At 41.9% G+C, this 21,728-nt stretch overlaps 1 protein-coding gene across 1 annotated transcript; it reads right to left on the bottom strand.

Moving 5' to 3' along the window:
- Positions 1-678: 678 nt before the first annotated feature.
- LOC143414699 (ubiquitin carboxyl-terminal hydrolase 37-like) lies at positions 679-19,770 on the bottom strand. Its single transcript, XM_076879538.1, has 20 exons — positions 19,308-19,770; positions 18,676-18,825; positions 7,426-7,494; positions 7,154-7,326; positions 6,974-7,059; positions 5,390-5,470; positions 5,136-5,191; positions 4,843-4,915; positions 4,650-4,733; positions 4,093-4,148; positions 3,792-3,848; positions 3,566-3,697; positions 3,351-3,474; positions 3,114-3,265; positions 2,909-3,008; positions 2,692-2,768; positions 2,406-2,514; positions 1,738-1,795; positions 1,412-1,569; positions 679-1,325 (listed from the first exon to the last, which is right to left on the bottom strand). The coding sequence occupies exons 5-20, from the start codon at positions 7,007-7,009 to the stop codon at positions 1,320-1,322; spliced, it is 1,359 nt and encodes a 452-aa protein (XP_076735653.1). The 5' UTR covers positions 7,010-7,059; positions 7,154-7,326; positions 7,426-7,494; positions 18,676-18,825; positions 19,308-19,770; the 3' UTR covers positions 679-1,319.
- Positions 19,771-21,728: the final 1,958 nt, after the last annotated feature.

The following is a 21,728-nucleotide window of genomic DNA, read 5'->3' as shown; positions in this document are numbered from 1 at the left end:
GTTGGTGCCAGAAGAGCCACTGAGAAATTATTGTTTTAGCTGGCTCATTACAAGTCGATGGCTGCTCACCTGGAGTAGGATAAAACTCTGGAGCGAATAATTGCCCGATTTTACTGGACAGGAAACTGTTTTAGACTTAGAGCTTTTTATTGTCATTGTGCAGTTTCTTGCACAGTGAAATTGGGTAAGTGGAGAGCATAGAGCCGCTGTATCTGTGCGCACCACCATCTTGCATTTTTTGCATGTTTGGCTGGTGTCACTTTTGGACTTTGCTACCTGTAGCTAAACATTTGCAGCTAAATCATTTATTTAAAAGCAGAAGCTGCAACTGATCGAGGGAATATTTGTCTGAAAACTTAAACTGAACTCCAAGGGTACCATTGCTCCAGCTCACCATCTTTACCTGAGTGAATCAGTTTGTTGAACAATCTAAATGATTCAGAAACTTCTGTGACATCAACTTAACTAAGGCTCATTACAAATTTCACAAAACACTGCTGAATACTTTTAATATTTTTTTATTAGTTATTTTTGTTTTTGTTGTTATTTTGATTTTAATAAAACAAAATAAAATAAAGAATTAAATCATTTCTTTGGTTTTTTTTATTTAATTTATTTTACAAATAAATTAATAATAATATTAATAATAATAACAACAAATTAGTGCTGTCAGTGTTAACGTCATTTTACCTAATGACGTTAACGCTGACAGCACTAATTTGTTGTTCCCAGAGAGCAAGCCAAACACTGGTCCAGAAAAGGACGATCTCTAGTAGATTTTGTTTTAACCTCCTAGGACCTGGTGTCCACATATGTAGACATAACATTTTGGGTTGTCTAGACCAAAATACAAAATTTTGCTCTTCAAAAACCTGATATCCACTTATGAGGGAGGACATGACACTGCCACTGTTCAATCGAAATTTAAAATGAATGTCCTCATATGTGGATCTCATTCTTTTGAGAAACAAAAAAAAGATAGTCCGAATCTGATGTCTTGGTTTTTACCTTCATCGGGTCCCAATCAACCTAAATGGCACAGAGGAATTAAAAATGCATGCCATGAAAGTTCAGGTCTTAGGAGGTTAAAAATGTCCCTGCTGATGAGACCAGTGAATGTGGGGCGACGGTGGCAAGAAAAAACTCCCTCCTGGAGGAAGAAATCTTGGGAGGACCAGGCTCTCTGGCAGGACCCTCCCTCCTGAGGGCAATACTTACCTATACTTGTCCTCCAGTGTGCGATGGTGGGCTGGGACGACTGCTTTTCCTTCTCAGCATGATGATGACCTTAACTTCCTTCCTTCCTTCCATTTCCTGTTTCAGAACTGAGAATGAAGACAAAACTGGTTAACAAGGTAACAGGACATTTAAAAATTCTCTCACTTCAGGATGAGATGCTGTGTCTTCTTACGTTTCTCTTGTAAAACAGGATGTAGGCCGACTGCTGCTGTTCCTCACAAACTGCAGATCCAGTTGTGTGGAGCACCTGTGCGTCATTATAGGTGAGCCAGCGATCTGATGTAGAGTGCTGACTCTCCTCAGGATGGACAGAACTACAGATGTAGTGTCCTGAAATCACATTAAGACAAATGAATCCAACTTCTGGAAGTCAACTGATTCAAGCAAACAGTGATTTTGACTTAGTGCTTCTTAGAACATCAAAAGCTTTTGTGTGTGAGTCCTTCACTGAAAAGTAGCAAGTTTCATTTTCTGTTTGTCACAAGTCTGTTGTTTTACCTGACTCTGTGCCTCCATAATGACTGATGATGCTGCAAAGACTATAACAGCCACCACCCTGAGAAGGAACAAATCCAAAGAGTGTTAGTTTCATAAAGTCTCACATCAGTGCCATAATTAAGCTGATTTGCTGAGGCTACGTCCACACTAATGCGTTTTCGTTTGAAAACGCATCGTTTTCTCTCCGCTTTGACCTCCCGTCCACACCGAGACGGCGTTTTCCTCAAGGAAAAACACAGCATCTTGAAAACGCTCTCGAAAACGCATACATTTCAAAACGGAGTTGTCCCATCGCAGTGTGGACACTCGAAAACGCAGACTTTCTAAAACGATGACGCATTTTGGTCATGTGATGCAGTCATGTGAGCAATTAAACAAAGATAAGCCGAGTGCATTAGACAGCAGTTGTTTTGATTGCTCTCAACTTTGACAGCCCTAAAAAAGATTAATATCAGTTTGTACATGCTCCGGATAGCTTTTCTTCAAATTCTGTAATTCTCACTCACTTTTGCGCATGCGCAGGACTGGAACGTAAGCGTTTTCGGCCGTTTCAATGCAGACGCACAACTATTTGAAAATGACTGAAAACGCCAGTGTGGACACGGAGTTTTCAAATCTATCCGGGCTAGTGTGGACGTAGCCTGAGACGTTCTGCAGTCTGTTTTTACCTGATTGGATGGCACCACCAAGTCCCTCTGCAGCCTGACGGGGTCATCCACCTTCTTAATCTTGTAGGTTTGTGTAAAGCCAAACCTCTTCAGATGCAAGATCAGAACTCTGGCAGAAAAGAAAAAAAACACAAACAAGGTAGAAAATAAGAAGAATGAGTGTCAAACACAAACAGAAGATGGGAGAAAACGACTGCTCAAGTATTGTCTCGAAGAACTCTGATATTTGATGCGCCACAGTTTGGAAACCTGGTCAGTCGATCAATTCTGATGTGACCTTACTCACCTTGGCAGTGTATCAAAAGACGACTTCAGTTCTGAGGCCGTCCCTCCACAATCACAGCGAAATTCTATTTCTTGTTCCTGAGCAACAGCACAGAGAAAACAGGCTTTATGGTAGAAAGAAATCTCAACATATGCACACACACATGCACACAAACACTAACAAAAAAGGTGTGTTAAGATCGCTGATACGACAACTCTATTGGAATTTGTGATCTTACCTTCAAGTATGTCTCTAACATGTTTATAATAGACCCCTCTGGAACAAGGTCTAGAGACAAGCTGGTGAATTCCTCTTGCTGTGATGATTGGTGACCGCAGCTACACATTTCAGGAGTAACGTAGTTAAAGTAAAGATCAGGTACGTGGAAAAGAGGTATATGAAAATATTGCAACCAGCTCTGCGTTTCTGAAAGACAGGCTTACCTCTTGCATGTCCTCATGTTTTCCATTTTAAAAATGTGATGGTCTTCTACTGGGCAGCTATAACTTTGGCCCAGGAGAGCTGCGTTCCTCTCCAGGTGAGGTGCGAGCCTTTTGACCTCATCGAGGAATAATGTTAGGAATTCATGAGCGTCCTGAAAGAAAAGCAGAGAGATTTAAAACAGTACATCAAAATCAGAAGGTAAAGCAAAAAACGAAATGTCCAAATAGCTGACGCACTTTCTGTGCACTGCCGGTGTATTCAGGAGCTTGACTGCTGAATGCCTTCTTAAAAGCTCTTAGGTGGTGATCTTTAAGGCCATAATCTGTTGACTCGTGACAGTCCCTGACATCAATAAGCCTTCTGTAGAAAGGAAGGGTAAACAGACATTTCTGCTGTTAGATCTCTTTGTTCTTCAGGTTTTTGAAGAAAGTAGAAGGTTGACGTAGCGCACCTTAAGAGCTGAGATTCTGGATCTGTGCTCCACAAAACCCCCTGACGCCTGATGTCTCTTATGAACTCCTCAATGTTGAGGAGGCTCTGCAGGCAGGAGTTCATGTAGCAGGTGTTTCCGATGTTTGGAAACCTGACACACACGCGCAACGTTTACAGTATCAGTGTAAAATAATTCATTTTCTCCACTTTGACAAAGTGAGTCTTTGTGCACCACGTGTACTCACCCGAAGCAGTCTATAGTCCCAGTTTGACTTTCTATTTTTTTCCCACCGCATGCTACACTGCTCCAAAAAGGTAAAAACACAAACACAAAATTAGGAAAGATGTCAAGATTCTGAGCAGTGTATGCGCATGTATGCATGAGCTTTGAAGTTGAAACATTTTGGAGGACGTCCAAAAGTAGTAAAAAAGATGTAAATACACAAGGTGGAAGAAAAATGCCAATAAAAGGGAAATAAAACAGCTCCAACTAAACCACTGCTATAAATATCTCCAGCAGCATTAAAGAGCGGCGCATTTCTTTACCTCTGATGAGACGTAGAAGGAATTTCCTTCTCTGCCACGTTTTGTTTGTGTAATTTCTGTTTAGAAACAAGAAAACCAACATCAGTAATGGCATAAAACAAACATACCAAGGGAGTCTCTCCATGAAAAGTGTCCAGTTAGAAAATTTGGTATTATTTCATATTATTTATCACTTCAGTGAGCTGTCAGCTCATGAAGCAGATATATAGGAATATCTTTAAATAAATTAAAAACAATTTATTCATGCTTTAAAATGAGTTTTAAAGTTTGTCCTATGAAATACAAAATCCTTCATTTGGTTCTGATCAAAATTCAGTTTTTACAGAAATCATCCATCAAACTTCATTAAAAGATTCAAAAATGCTTATTTACCATAAAAAATATTTAGAGAAACATCCTGCAAGTCTCTTCAAACTTACCTTTCTGTGAAAAAAAAAACGTTTAAACATCTTTGAACCTAATTTGAGGACATGGATGTGCTAAATTGCTCTTAATTCTTCGCATTTAACTGTGATGAGTAAATGCTTGATGACAGTGACTCTTTCCATAAAACATACCTTCCAGAATTTAAAAAGAAACCAGCGACACTTTTTTTGTGTCTTCACAGTGTTGCTCTCTGCCTCTGCATCGCTGTCAGTTTGCTGCAGAGGACGAACAAACATAAGTTTATTAAAAAAGTAAAGTCACTTTAAATTAACAAGTGCAATTTAAAGAGAATGTGCATTTCATATGTTTCGTGTAAAAGCAAACCGAGGAACAGCAGAGGTGTCTCCATTTTCTCTTCTTCTTTTGACCATTTTCAGCAACACAAGCATCCGGGATGCTGATGAGGACAAAAGTGTAAATGTTATTTTTCAAAGTGGAAATTTTTAACAAGGAGTACATGCTGGAGATTGCAGATAAAAATTAATAACTGTAATGGAACAAAATCATGTATTTTGTACATTTACACTCCAACTAACATTTACACTCCAACAAGAGCTCCAACTAAACCACTGCTATAAATATCTCCAGCAGCATTAAAGAGCGGCGCATTTCTTTACCTCTGATGAGACGTAGAAGGAATTTCCTTCTCTGCCACGTTTTGTTTGTGTGATTTCTGTTTAGAAACAAGAAAAGCAACATCAGTAATGGCATAAAACAAAGTATATGGTAAGAAAATACAATATCCTTCATTTGGATTCAAAATTCAGTTTTTACAGAAATCATCCAAGAAGCTTCCTTAAAAGTTTCAAAAATGCTTATTTACCATAAGAAAACATTCAGAGAAATGTGCTGCGAGTCTCTTCAAACTTACCTTTCTGTGAAAAAGAAGTTTAAACATCTTTGGACTTGATGTGATCGCAGCCAAAATCTCCTCAGCTTTGCAAAAGTTCAACTGAAAACAAGCAGTCAAAGGTTGTATATTTATAAACTTTCAGCATAGAACGTTCATACCCTGAACAGCAAACATCAGCATTATGATGTATGGGGCTCATTTGCATATTTTGGAATGTATGCTCATTTGAACTGTATGGTGCTCGTCTCCAAGCAACTGCTACAAAATACAGGTCAAGTCAAGTGGCTTTTATTGTCATTTTAACCACGTGCAGAGGTACTGTACAGAGTGAAATGAGACCGCGTTCCTCCGAGACCCTGGTGCTATATATGACATATACGGACAAACCCAGGACTACATAAAGTGCAGTGTGCATAAATTGCAAAAATAAACAAGACAAAACAGTGCAAAACTAGACAGAACAGGACGATACAGACACAAGACAATGGAAATGTGCAAAATGCTGAGTATTGTGCAAAAGTAACTTGGTGTCTGTATGTATGTGTATGAGTGTGAGATACTGCAGATAAGTGCTTGGTAGTGACATGTGTGAAGGTGTGCGTGTGCCAGTGCAGTCACTGAGTGTTCAGGGGTCTGACGGCTTGTGGGAAGAAACTTTTCCGTAGTTTGGTAGCGAGGGCCCGGATGTTCTGGGACCTCTTTCCAGAAGGCAGCAGGGTGAAGAGTGTGTTTGAAGGCTGTGTGGGGTCCTCCAGCAAGCGGGTGTTATAAGGAGGGGAGAGGGACTCCAATGATCTTCTCAGCTGCTCTCACAATCCGTTGTAGGGTACTGCGATCTAATACGCTGCAGTTACCATACCAGACAGTGATGCAGCTACTTAGGATGCTCTTGTTAGTCCCACTGTAAAAGGTGGTGAGAATGGATGGTGGGAGATGGGCTTTCCTCAGCTTCTGCTTGAAGTAGAGACGCTGCTGGGCCTTCTTGGTTATGGAGCTGGTGTTGAGGGAGCAGGAGAGGTTCTCCGCCAGGTGGACACCAAGAAATCTGGTGCTCTTGACGACCTCCACAGAGGATCCATTCATGTTAAGTGGGCAGTGATCCCACTGTGCTCTCCTGAAGTCAACAATCTCTTTTGTTTTGTCCACGTTCACAGACAGGTTGTTGACTCTACACCTCTACAGATGGCCCGCAGTGCAACCCTTCAGCTTCCTACTAGATTCACCTATATACAAATTTAAAGACCTAGGAGACTTACTTCTCGTCACAGAGTTGTAGCATTCACAAGATTTTCAGAAAACTTGAACTCAAGGTCAAGGTCACTGATATTCAAACTGACCCCAGAACTTTAGTAGATGCACCAATGGTATCAATTCAAAATCCTACGCTTCTCGTTCCATTTTTATTTCACTATCTGTAACTAAGACAAATAAACAGTATTTGAGACACAAGTCACTATTAAAGTGGTTCGTGAGACTCCACATCTGATAACAGTATAACACACTGCTTATTTATGTAAAATTGTCATCAATAAATGTGTTCAAAACAGAAGCTACACTGGCTTTAAAAGTTTTTGTTAACTCTGACTACCTGTCTGCTCTTACCTGTTTCTTTTGCTCTCTGCTGTCTTCATCCTCCATCCAACTCTACATTGTATTGTTAGGGATGACATGATGAAACTGAAGGGTGTCTGGGCACCGAAAAAAGAAAAGAAGAGAGACTGGATTAGGCTGCAGCTGGCGTGCCATTCTCTCACTTCAGGATGAGATGCTGTGTCTTCTTACGTTAATCTTGTAAAACAGGATGTAGGCTGAGTGCTGCTGTTCCTCACAAGCTGCAGATCTAGTTGTGTGCAGCACCTGTGCGTCATTATAGGTGAGCCAAGGATGTAGAGTGTGGACTCTCCTCGGGACGGACAGAATTACAGATGCAGCAGCTGCTTCCGATGTATGGAAACCTGACACACAAACAAAAGTTTACAGTATCAGTGTAAAATAATTCATTTTGTCCAGGTTGAGAAGGTGAGCTTTGGTCCTTGTGCACCACGTGTACTCACCTGAAGCCGTCTGTAGTCTGAATTTTATTTTCCATTATTTATCCACCGCCCAAATGTTTCACTGCGCTACTGCAAAAAGATAAAAACACAAACACACAATTAGACACTGAGCACTGGATGTGCATGCATGCATGAGCTTTGAAGTTTAAACTTTTTTTTATCATCAACAATTTTTATTTATTTCATTTTAAACTTCAATAACAGAGCTTAAGGATAACTACATAAATAAATAGTTTAAAAAACAAACAAACAAAAACAAAACACAACAACAAAAAACAAAACAAAGGGAAGTTATCCTATTCTTTCTTCGCACACCAATTCCCACACCACCACTCTGTCATTACTCCTCTGTTCTTCAAGTTACAGAAAGCCAGCTTGTAAAGGGGGACCAAATACAATCATATTGATGCAATTTGTCTAATAAACCATAAGTCACTTTTTCGTAAGACGCCAACTTAGCCATTGTCTTTAGCCACTCTTCATAGGGAGGGGGGGTTCTTTTTCCGCCAATGTCTTAGCAGGACCCGTTTGGCCGTAGTAAGAGCCAAAATAATCCATCTTTTTGTATAACTGGAAAAATCTACAGGGAGTGCAGAATTATTAGGCAAGTTGTATTTCTGAGGAATAATTTTATTATTGAACAACAACCATGTTCTCAATGAACCCAAAAAACTCATTAATATCAAAGCTGAATGTTTTTGGAAGTAGTTTTTGTTTTTAGTTTGAGCTATTTTAGGGGGATATCTGTGTGTGCAGGTGACTATTACTGTGCATAATTATTAGGCAACTTAACAAAAAACAAATATATACCCATTTCAATTATTTATTTTTACCAGTGAAACCAATATAACATCTCCACATTCACAAATATACATTTCTGACATTCAAAAACAAAACAACAACAAATCAGTGACCAATATAGCCACCTTTCTTTGCAAGGACACTCAAAAGCCTGCCATCCATGGATTCTGTCAGTGTTTTGATCTGTTCACCATCAACATTGCGTGCAGCAGCAACCACAGCCTCCCAGACACTGTTCAGAGAGGTGTACTGTTTTCCCTCCTTGTAAATCTCACATTTGATGATGGACCACAGGTTCTCAATGGGGTTCAGATCAGGTGAACAAGGTGGCCATGTCATTAGTTTTTCTTCTTTTATACCCTTTCTTGCCAGCCACGCTGTGGAGTACTTGGACGCGTGTGATGGAGCATTGTCCTGCATGGAAATCATGTTTTTCTTGAAGGATGCAGACTTCTTCCTGTACCACTGCTTGAAGAAGGTGTCTTCCAGAAACTGGCAGTAGGACTGGGAGTTGAGCTTGACTCCATCCTCAACCCGAAAAGGCCCCACAAGCTCATCTTTGATGATACCAGCCCAAACCAGTACTCCACCTCCACCTTGCTGGCATCTGAGTCGGATTGAGCTCTCTGCCCTTTACCAATCCAGCCACGGGCCCATCCATCTGGCCCATCAAGACTCACTCTCATGTCATCAGTCCATAAAACCTTAGAAAAATCAATCTTGAGATGTTTCTTGGCCCAGTCTTGACGTTTCAGCTTGTGTGTCTTGTTCAGTGGTGGTCGTCTTTCAGCCTTTCTTACCTTGGCCATGTCTCTGAGTATTGCACACCTTGTGCTTTTGGGCACTCCAGTGATGTTGCAGCTCTGAAATATGGCCAAACTGGTGGCAAGTGGCATCTTGGCAGCTGCACGCTTGACTTTTCTCAGTTCATGGGCAGTTATTTTGCGCCTTGGTTTTTCCACACGCTTCTTGCGACCCTGTTGACTATTTTGAATGAAACGCTTGATTGTTCGATGATCACGCTTCAGAAGCTTTGCAATTTTGAGACTGCTGCATCCCTCTGCAAGATATCTCACTATTTTTGACTTTTCTGAGCCTGTCAAGTTCTTCTTTTGACCCATTTTGCCAAAGGAAAGGACGTTGCCTAATAATTATGCACACCTGATATAGGGTGTTGATGTCATTAGACCACACCCCTTCTCATTACAGAGATGCACATCACCTAATATGCTTAATTGGTAGTAGGCTTTCGAGCCTATACAGCTTGGAGTAAGACAACATGCATGAAGAGGATGATGTGGACAAAATACTCATTTGCCTAATAATTCTGCACTCCCTGTACATCAGAAATTTCTGTGGTTATACCAAGTATGGACTGTTTTGGTGAGATAACAAATCTCCTTTTTAAAACACTGAAAATTACCTCCATTATATTTTCCCACCAATCCCGAAGTGCCGAACAGCTCCATAAGATATGTAAAATCAAAGCATTTTGACCATCACATCTCCAACATTCGTCCGTAGAGGCCAGGTTCCATTTATACAATTGTTGCGGTGTTCGATGCCACCTATGGATTATCTTAAATTGAATCAATCTACTGCCTGTTTCTTTATACATAGTATTAATATTTTGAAAACATGAATCCCATTCAACTGAAGATATGTCCAATGCCATGCCCTGGGCCCAGTAGCCCTTAACTTTAAGGAGAGGGTCAGCTGACCGTTCTTGCAATAAGTGATAAATCTTAGAGGTAATGCCTTTACCCAAGGATGATCTTGAGAGCAGGACTTCCACAGGGCTGCCCACAGGACAACTCAAAGGGGTTCCCAGCCACTTCGATAATGAACTATGTATTTGGACATATCTCCAGAATTGATTACGCTGCAACTTATATAACTCCACAATTTTATCAAAGCTTAAAAAACATTTAGTCCCACAGTCAAATAAATCTGATACATTAAGGATGCCTGCTTTACGGCACTGTAACCAGTCAACCGATGTCCCTCCAATTAAAATTATTTTATTACTCCATAAGGTTGCCGAAGGTGATTTAATAAAGTCCCAGCGACCTGCCCTATGTAATTTAAACCACAGTATCTTTGCAATTATAGGATGGGTAGTTTTATGACTGGTATCAAACAGCTCCCTCCAAGGAGAAATACCGCCATTAACTTCCGTCTCTATATGGGACCAGATGGGTTTAACTGGTGCAGTAGGTAACCAAGCTCTAAGTTGTTTCACGTTCATCACCCAATAATACCATTGGAAATTAGGCAATGAAAAACCTCCTTGTTTTGCACTCGCTTGAAGTTTCTTAATACTTAAACGATGTGGTGAGCTATCCCAAAGAAACTGCCGCATTAAAAAGTCTAGATCTTTGAAATACTTATCTGGAATGTGTAATGGAATATTAGATAAAATATAAAAGATCATGGGTGCAGTCATCATCTTAATACAACTAATTTTACCCCATATTGTGAGACACACTCTGGACCATCTACCAAATTCCATTTTTATCCTTTCAAACATTGGCTCCATATTTGCTCGAACCATCTTAGTGTAATCCGAGGTAATTTGTATCCCCAAATACCTCAAACCATTCACGGACCACAGAAACTCCCTGTCACGGCGAGTGAGATAAGCCGTATAAAAATAATAAATGAGGATCCAATCGCAGGCAGTAGTGGAGGAGTGAAGGTGGTTTATTGGACACGAAATAAATATAGACAAACAGCAAATGGAGCACAAACTAAACTAGACTGGAGACAACTAAACTACTGAATACGAACCGGAACTCAAACATGAAGCAAGGTGGACGACGGTACAAGATGGTGACGGCAGGGAACACACGGATGAAACATGGTGGAAAACACAGACAGACCAGCAACTACAATGACAGAGGACACGACTTAAATACACACAGAGAAACACAGGGGAATTACACACAGGTGGTGGACAAAGCTGGGAATAATCAACAAGACTAGACAGAGGTAAAACTGAACACACTCACATGGGACGCAGACCTTCACAATAAAACAGGAAACGAGAACACTACACCAAGACGCAGACCTGACACTGAGAGACAGACAGAATGACACATGGAACCTGAACTAAACTAAACGTGAGATACAACCGAGAACAAATCCTTAAACATGAATAAACAGAAACATAGAATTCTAATAATAATAATAATAATAATAATAATAATAGGGCAGCACGGTGGCACGGTGGTTAGCACTGTTGCCGCACAGCAAGAAGGTCCTGAGTTCAATTCCAACATCAGGCCGGGGTCTTTCTGTGTGGAGTTTGCATGTTCTCCCCGTGTTTGCGTGGGTTCTCTCCGGGTACTCCGGCTTCCTCCCACCGTCCAAAGACATGCAGCTTGTGGGGATAGGTTAATTGGATAATCCAAATTGTCACTAGGTATGAATGTGAGTGCGAATGGTTGTCTGTCCCTGTGTGTTGGCCCTGCGACAGACTGGCGACCTGTCCAGGGTGTACCCCGCCTCTCGCCCTATGACAGCTGGGATAGGCTCCAGCGCCCCCCGCGACCCTGAAAAGGACAAGCGGAAGCGAATGGATGGATGGATGGATGGATGGAATAATAATAATAATAATAATAATAATAATAATCATAACGCCCAAAACCACAACAAACATTCAAAAATAAACTAATCAATCAAAACTCAAAATACTGGGTCGAAACTGACCCAGAACCATGACAGTACCCCCCCCCCCCCCCCCCCCCCCCCCACCTCCAAGGGCTGGCCCCCGACAGCCCCAAACAAAAAGACAGCAACAAAACAGAGCACCAGGGTGGGTGGAGGGGGTCAAGGAAGGAGGGTATGAAACCAAAAACAAGGGGCTGAAGCCCAACCAGATGAAGGCGGAGGTGAAGCCGGACCAAACGAAGACGAGGCAGGGCCAGACGAAGGCGGAGCCGGACCAGATGAAGGCCAAAACCAGTCCAAAAACACAAGAAAACAGTCCACGAAAACAGATCAAAAACAAAACCAAACTAGAGCTCAACAAGAGTCTAAGAAAAGTTCAGGGGGTCGACAACACAAGGACCAAGACAGTTCTGGAGGCCGGCCGTGCACACGGCAACGGCGGCGACGGGCAAACAGTTCTGGAGGCCGACCGTGCACACGGCAACGGCGGTGATGGGCAAACAGTTCTGGAGGCCGACCACTTGGAAGGCAGTGGCGGCCACTGAGCAGGTCCGGAGGTCGGCCGCGATGCCAGCGGCGGCGACGAACTCTTTCCGGAGGCCGTCCCCGAAGGCCATGATGCCAACTTAGAGGCCCGGAAAACGGCCGGCAGAGGCGAGGCAGAACGGGTCGAGCTGGCTCTGATGGCGGTGTGGCAACCGCAGGACCAGACGAGGCAGGACCAGACGAAGACGAGGCAGGACCAGACGAAGGCGGAGCTGAAGCCGGACCAGATGAAGGCGGAGCTGAAGCCGGACCAAACGAAGACGAGGCAGGGCCAGACGAAGGCGGAGCCGGACCAGATGAAGGCACGGAGGCTGGACCAGGCGTGGATGAAGGCACGGCAGCGGGACGGCTGCGGAACCAGACAGTGGTGATGCTGCAGGCAGTGATGCTGCAGGAGGTGATGTGGATGCAGGCAACGGTGTAGAAGCCACAGGGGATGATTCAGCAGGTGGTGGCTAAACAAACTTCCCCGGACCGTCAGCAGACGTGAGGATGTGCTTGCTGGGTCCTCCAGGACCCCCAGCAGACGAGGCATGGTGCTGGGTGGGCTCCTCAGACCCACCATCTGACTTGGCTTGAGGCTGGACGGGCAACTCGGGCCCCCCAGCTGACGACAGTTGAGGCTGGCTGGGTTCTCCCGAACCCCCAGCTGACGACACTTGAGGCTGGCTGGGCTCCTCAGGCCCTCCAGCCGACGAGGCAGGATGCTGGCTGGGTTCACCTGAACCCCCAGCTAACATGGCTTGAGACTGGACGGGCCCCTCTGGCCCTCCAGTGGAAACAGACACTGAAGCAGCAGGCACGGAGACCTCTGCCAGTGTGGACACTGGCTGGGACTGAGCAGCACAGTGGCTAGACTCAGGCAGCAACAGTGGGATGCAGTCCTCAGAGGGCTGAAAGTGTTCCCCAATACACTCAGCAGAGGACGGAGGCGGACGGGTGAACTCACTTGAACTCTCAGGGGGTGCTGAGAGCTGAGACTGTTCTGGTGAGTTCTCCGGTGAGGCTGCTGGCGCTGGCGTCTTGACCTCTAGGGGTCCAGAGTTGGCTGGTGACTGACACCCAGCCTCTGGGGAGGCCCTAGAGGGAGCAACTGTCTCTGACATGGCCAGCTTAAGAGAACCAGCAGATATTGTGGTGAAGTGTGTTCCCTGCTTTGAATGAGATAGTGAGGATGGTGGCTGAGTAAACGAGCGGACAGACAGCTGAACTGGTGGCGACAGAGCAATAGGCAGCGAAGCGGCTACAGAGTGACCTACAGGTAGCGGAGACGACTGTAGTGGAGTTGTAATAAGTGGTGGAGTGGGTGACTGAACTGAGGGCAGCGCGGCTGCTGACTGAACTGAGGGCAGCGCGGCTGCTGACTGAACTGAGGGCAGCATTACAGGCCTGGCATTTGACTGGGATGGAAGTGAGGATGGGACAATGGAGCGGACACGGTCATAAACATGGAACGAGGGTTCAGAACAGGCAGTCTTAGAAGCTATGGCCATGGGTGAGAAATCATTGTTATCCTCAGTAGAAACACAAAAAATTGCGGTAGCGGCGGGGGGGTGTAGGTGAAGCTCGTGGAGAACGAAACTCTGCACGAGCGGATGCAGAGAGTCCAATAGCCAGGGATAACCGGAAATAAGGTGTTGTAGGTTGGCTTCCACAGTGTAAAGAGAGGCGTCTCCCTCATGCTCTAACCACTGGTTAATTAATCTAGAAGCAGAGTCGATAACGGCCTCCCGAAGCTCCCTGGGTGGACTGAATGCCGCTGGATCCATAGCTGGCTGGTGCGTACTGTCACGGCGAGTGAGATAAGCCGTATAAAAATAATAAATGAGGATCAATCGCAGGCAGTAGTGGAGGAGTGAAGGTGGTTTATTGGACACGAAATAAATATAGACAAACAGCAAATGGAGCACAAACTAAACTAGACTGGAGACAACTAAACTACTGAATACGAACCGGAACTCAAACATGAAGCAAGGTGGACGACGGTACAAGATGGTGACGGCAGGGAACACACGGATGAAACATGGTGGAAAACACAGACGGACCAGCAACTACAATGACAGAGGACACGACTTAAATACACACAGAGAAACACAGGGGAATTACACACAGGTGGTGGACACATCTGGGAATAATCAACAAGACGAAACAGAGGTAAAACTGAACACACTCACATGGGACGCAGACCTTCACAATAAAACAGGAAACGAGAACACTACACCAAGACGCAGACCTGACACTGAGAGACAGACAGAATGACACATGGAACCTGAACTAAACTAAACGTGAGATACAACCGAGAACAAATCCTTAAACATGAATAAACAGAAACATAGAATTCTAATAATAATAATAATAATAATAATACTCATAGCGCCCAAAACCACAACAAACATTCAAAAATAAACTAATCAATCAAAACTCAAAATACTGGGTCGAAACTGACCCAGAACCATGACACTCCCAACTGTTTAAATAAAGTATGGGGGCAGTGTCCTGACATAGGCATTGCCTCTGATTTATCCCAGTTGACGCGATACCCTGAAAGCAGCGTAAAGCTTTCTATACATTCTAATAGGGCTGGAATTGACTTCCCAGGCTGGGTCATAAGTAACAACACATCATCTGTATATAATAGAAGCTTATGTTGACTATTACCCATCGAAATTTCAAATATATTTACATTATTTCTCAGTTTTTGTGCCAAAGGCTCTATAGCAATTACAAAAAGACCGGGGCTAAGGGGACAACCCATTTTTGTGGATCTCAGTAAAAGGAATAGGTCTGATATGAGCCCATTCGTCAATACTCGCGCTGAAGGCGAATCATATAATATCTTTATCCACCTAATAAAATTGTCACCAAAACCAAACTTTTCTAATGTCTTAAACAGATAATCCCACTCAACACAATCAAAAGCTTGTGCAGCATCCAGCGATAGGGCCACTGTTGGATATACTGAATCATATACATAATTTTGCAAATTAACCAACCGCCTAATATTATCTGAACCATAGCGGTTTGGAACAAAACCAGATTGGTCTGCATGAATTATTTTCGCCATTACTACTTTTAATCGACCCGCTAAGACCTTTGCCAAGATTTTTTGGTCAGAATTCAGCAAAGATATGGGGCGGTAACCACTTGGGTCTAAAGGGTCTTTCCCAGTTTTAAGAATAAATGTTATAAGTCCAGAGTGCATTGACTGAGGTAATGAGCCTACTTTGAACGCCTCATTATAAACATCGAGCAACAGGGGACTTAACATATCCTCAAATGCTCTATAGAAATCCAATGGTAACCCATCTAATCCTGGAGCTTTATTAAGTGGCATACTGTTAATTGCACGGGTAATCTCCTCCACTGTAATTGGAGCATCTATAATCTGCTGGTCAGTAGTAGAAAGCTGTGGCAGGTTTAAATCAGTAAAGAATGCTTCGAATTTCTGTTCATCTAAACTCCCTTGTGTAGAATAAAGATTATTGTAAAAGGCCCTGAATCCATCATTTATATGTCTAAAAGAAGTTAAAATAACCCCATCTGATTGTCGTATGCCTGGGATATGGTTCATACTGTCTTTCTGTTTAAGACGGTATGCTAATAAACGACTCGGCTTTTCTCCCATTTCCCAATATGCTTGATTAATGCGAAATAAAGCGTATTCTGCCTTTCTGTTGTACAGTACATTCAACTTATATTTAACTTTAACAATTTTATTCAACGTAACTCTGTCTTTTGTATGGGAATGTACTGCCTCAAGTGCCTTTAATTTGGCTTCTAACGTAATGATATTCTTGTTAGCTGCCTTCTTTTTAAAGGAAGCGTAAGAAATTGTCCTCCGCCTTAAGTATGCCTTCATAGCATCTGTCAATGGAAAATTGTATTTAGTAGTCAGTATAATCTTTTAGTGATATAAGTTTGCATATGGTAGAATACTGCTTGTAGTTATTTGTATTAGGAAATATTTAACCATGTATGCTTAGAGGCATATAATTAATTGTGTAGTGACAGGATGTGTGATCTCTAACAGGCTGCAGGCTTGGTGTGCACCCCAGGAATGCACCCCCACGTCCTGGGAGCATGAGAGGTTGCACCTTGTTTTATTGTTTTAACATAGCTATGTCTGTTTTAGTCTAAGTGCCTTTTGTTTAGATGAACTGCTGGACTTCCCCACCGTGTTATCTAGGGTGAACCATCTAGGGTGGGGGAGACTACCCTCTTTGTGACCAAGGATGTACCTTTTGTGCTTTTATGTATATGACCCTTTGACAAGCAGTAACACACACACACACACTGAAGTATAAAATAAAGACAAGGGCAAAGCTCAGCGCGAGTCTCAGTCTGGAGGCTGCCCTTGCTAGCAAGAAGTTCTGTGTGTTTCTCTTCTCTGAGTCTTTACTGAAGAAGTGTTTTAGAATATTTTCCCTAACAGCATCCCACCAAGTAGCCAATGTAGTGTCCTCTCGATTATTTGTCTGTTTGTAAAATTGTATTTCATCGCTTATCAATTTAATAAACCCAGAGTCTTTAATTAAGGACACATTTAGTATTTAGTATTAGTATTTATTTATTTATTGTCATTGTCAAGAACAATGAAATTGCGTTTGGGGCTTCCATACAACCCAAAAAAAAGAAGAAAATAATAAATACCCCTTAAAACCCAAGTGTACATATTTAACCCAGTGTGACTCCAATGCAATAAGACAATCCTTAGCAATAATGTTCGTAGAAATTCAGACAAAGACCTGAGAAACATGACAAAATACAACAATGCAACCCATTCAATATTATTGTACTGTGAGATATGATATCAGATATGATAGTTATCTATTTAAGAAAGAGGGGGGGGGGGGGGCAGGAGGGGGAAGAGAATAAAGATATGATGCACCAATGCAGACCAGTTCATTGCTATCTGCGGCTTTGAGGAATCTGTAAAATATTTTCAAGACATAGAAAAATTGGCACATGGTCCGAGAATACTATATTAGATTAGATTAGATTAGATAGAACTTTATTAATCCCTCGGGTGGGTTCCTCTGGGAAATTCGATTTCCAAAAAAGCACAGCACCGACAGAAGTTACAGAGTTACAGAATATTTTATATATATATATATATATATATATAATACACACACACACACACACACACACACATATATATATATATAAATACAGAGACAATATAAATAAAATATACGAAGGGGATAAATAGAATAAATAGGAATAAAAATAAAAATACAAGTGAATTGCACATTTCAAGAATTGCACATTTCAAGTATTGAGTCTATTGCACCGTTGACTATTTACAAAAGTATTGCACAAAAGGTATTGCACAGTGAGGTGAAGAGGCACTACAGCTTAGTTACCAATACTTGAATCTATAGAGTTATTCACTAAGGCTTCAGAAATAAGAAAGTAGTCGATTCTAGTATAAACATTATGAGGCGGAGAGTAAAAGGAATATTCCCTGCCTTCTGGATGCATTGTCCGCCAAATATCATTCAGACCTAAACCTGAGGTCATCTGCCTTATGGCAACTACAGATTTACTCTCTGTGCCTGTCCTAGGAAGCGATCTATCTAGGTCTTGATCCAGTATTTGATTAAAATCTCCTCCTACCACTATTTGTGCACCTTCTAATTCCAAAAGATACTGTGACAGGTTATGAAAAAAGGTGAGTATGTCCGCATTAGGTGCATAGATATTACATAAAATTATTGGTGTGTCCAGTAGTTGTCCATAAACCAATATAAATCTACCTTCCTTATCTGTTATTACTTTTGTTTCAGTAAAGCTAACTGCTTTATGAATCAGAACCGACACTCCCCTACTTTTACCAGTTCCAGGACTGGAAAAGACTTTACCTACCCAGGAACATTTAAGTTTTAAGGCTTCTGACTTACACGTGTGCATTTCTTGAATAAAGGCTATATCAACTCTTGATAATGTAACACACGATACTTTACCACTACTGAATGTAGAGAAAGTTAGGATCTTAGGCTTATGGTGTCTAGGAATCGACTAAGGCGCGAATGACACACAGCTCAAAGAACAGTCAACATTTATTCAAAACAAACCAAAAACAGTCATTCAACAGTTCACAACAGTTCCAATTGTCCATATTTGTCAGTCTGTGTATTCAGTTTTAGAGTTCAGAGTTCAGTGTTCAGAGTTCTTTTCAGTCTTTTCAGTTCAGGTGTGTGAGTATAGTGTTAATGTTAGTAGTACTACCCGGGTAGTGTATTGTTCTGAGATCTCATAAGCTTATCTGTCAAGAAGTCACGCAGTTGTCACTTTAAGTAGGCTGGAAATCTTTCCTGCATCGCAGCTGGGGATCCGGAATCCTGGCTCGCAACTTTAGACTCCAACAAAAAAACCAACCTGCACAGGGCAGTGAACATATTTTACATGAATATCATATAACAACTTAATCAACACTAGTGACCAAATGTCTCTCACTCTTTGTATATAACGACTTAATGCAATCAATAATAAAATTAATCAAAGAACCTTAAAACAATTTCCACATCATACAAATTTAACTCAAATCTCATATTTTGTGAACAGCAGTCACATCAATCCAATGAATTGAGAGAATGTACATTACTGATGCACGAGGAAAGTACAAAACATGGTCGCAGTACTATTTAGCCAAAGACTGCTCATATTTATCATCTCATTACAATAAATAAAACTTACCTACTAGCTTCCAAAGAAATATTTCCGATTGGTTTAAAACATTCACAAGTGAAGAAATAAAAAGATAATACAGCACTTAAAAGGAACACATGAAATTTACATTATACTAAGCTAATGATTAGCTGACGATTAGCTTGCTATGCTAGCGCAGTTAGTCAACTCACCGGAAATGAACAAAAAACACAAAAACAGAGGTACATCAGCATCAACAAGCGGAAAAGTAAAATCCAATTTGTGTCTTCACACACAACCTTTTTCTTGAACAAGGATTAAAGAAAAACTCGGTGAGTAGCTCCGACCAGCATACGTAGCCTTAGCGCTATTCTCCTTCTCTACAGTTCTCAACTCAAGTTCACAAGCACTAAACAATCTCATAGTGCCACCTACTGACATTCTTTGGGAACAGCAGTTCATTTTCATGAGGCAAATTTTAGGTGGGTTACAATAACTTTAGATATGTTAATATTTTCTTCCTCTTAATCCCGTTATTCAACCCCTTAACATTCCAGCTGGCTATTTTGAAATCTGTCTGTCTATCCATGTTATATGTTGTCTCCTTGACCTGGAGACAACATATAAGATGACACCGCCATGGACCTCAACCTGCAGGCTTTGTGTTACCTGTTTCTTTATACAGGAGCATGTAGGGGTGGACTGCCTTTTTATTTGATTACCCTTTTCTCATGTTTTTCTTAGTTAGGGACATTTTGGGGGACGTTATACTCTTACTTGTTAAACACATGCTCCCATCCACTCTCTTGGTCCAGAAGCTCCATAATCCAAGTGTCCCAACTCAGGTCTGATGGCCTTTTTTCAGTTGTGTTTTTAACCTCTTGGGAACTTTCACTACATTCCTTACTTGATGCAGAAAGAAGAAACGAGTCAGGGATGCATAGCAAGCACAACAAGACACCAGCAGCCCAGACCTTTCACCAACTGAAGACATTTGCAGCACCATAAAACATGACAGAGAAGAGCTGGGACTATGTGAAAGGGTGAAGTGCTGCAGTCAAGTTGCAATGGTCCTATCTTTTATACAGTCTATGGTTCACTCTATTAAGATGTGATTATTTCCAAGGTCCATTTAGTTTTAGTTAGCTGAAGCTAAACCAGAAGTTAAAACGAGATGGTGAAAAACATTTTTAGTTAATGTTACGACTGTTGTCGTAATGTTGTCTCATATGTAAATCTGAGTGTGCAGGTGCCTTTCCGTGATTGGTGCATCCATGGGACAGCCCATACAGATTGGCTAATGACCTGGAGACAACATATAAGATGACACCGCCATGGACCTCAACCTGCAGGCTTTGTGTTACCCGTCTCTTTATACAGGAGCATGTAGGGGTGGACTGCCTTTTTATTTGATTACCCTTTTCTCATGTTTTTCTTAGTTAGGGAGATAAGACATTGTCATTTGGTTTTATTCTTTTCATAAATAAGTTTTGTACATCCTTTAGATACGGTCCCTTTTGTTTGTTGTTTTGGGGTCCACCCCGAAGCTATAGTTCGCTCCTTTCCTTTGTTAGAATTCAATCACTGTGAAAAAAAAATCACCATCAAAATTGTACTGGTTGTGTGATGTGCTGCTTGGGGTCAGACAGGGGTGGATCACCCTTATATTATGGTCTGGCCACCCTTAGAAAGGCCATAACACTAAAATGAAAATTAAAACTAGACTTATAACTGGCTGGTGTCCTTACCAGTGACCTTGGGTCTGAACTGTGGGCTCCTCTTTCCAGGTGTTCGTACTGCCTGAGTGGGACCAAGATGTGCTGTCTTGCCTCTTTTGGGTTTTCTGCATGTTTCTGGCTCAATATGCAAGTATCCACTTCTTGACGTTCGCTGTTGGTTGCAGCCACTTGAGGTTTTTGGGCTCATTTGGGTTCTCAACACTGGGTGACTTTGATGGGAGTGAAAGCATCCTCACAACATAAATCACCACACTACCTGCTTTTGTTTCAGATTTTTTCTTTATCCTTGTTAACATGTTTGGGTACTGGGTTTACCTGTAATGCATTTTGTGCTCCAAAAGCTGTTATTTTGTGCAGCTGTGCTCCAAAAGCTGTTAGCATGACCTTTTTTATCATTAGATTGTGCCACACCAGCATCTGAGAGAAAAGCTTTGAGTTTGATTTTGTGTTTGTGTTTTGCAGGCACTCAGGAGAATAAGTCATGATGTTTCTTGTGTTTGTCATGTTAGTATCTCAGTGCTTGTCAATCACCAGTCAACAGTGTCACCACTGTGAACAACATCCTTCGACTGTTCGAGCCAAAACCTTGGAGAAGTCCCTGCAGCCGCTTCAAAACTCATCACTGAGCTCGATCTCTCTTTTAACACGCTGGAGACAACAATGAAAGATGACTTTCTTTCATATGCTGCTTTGACGGCTTTGTTCGTGAATAACAACAGAATCAAAACCATCCATGAAGAGACATTTCACCCGCTGATTAATTTGGAGAAACGGGACTTCCACAAACCAGTTGGAGACTTTGTCTTCTGGATGGTTTCAGAACCTGATTTCTCTCCACTAGTTCAATCTTTTGGGAAACAAATATACAACACTGGGTCCGGGAAACCTTTTCCT

This window comes from Maylandia zebra, linkage group LG22 (assembly GCF_041146795.1).
Source record: "Maylandia zebra isolate NMK-2024a linkage group LG22, Mzebra_GT3a, whole genome shotgun sequence".
In the NCBI taxonomy this organism is placed as follows: domain Eukaryota; kingdom Metazoa; phylum Chordata; class Actinopteri; order Cichliformes; family Cichlidae; genus Maylandia; species Maylandia zebra.
Note: the sequence above shows the minus strand (reverse complement) of the source record. Positions and strands in the feature narration are given on the sequence as shown.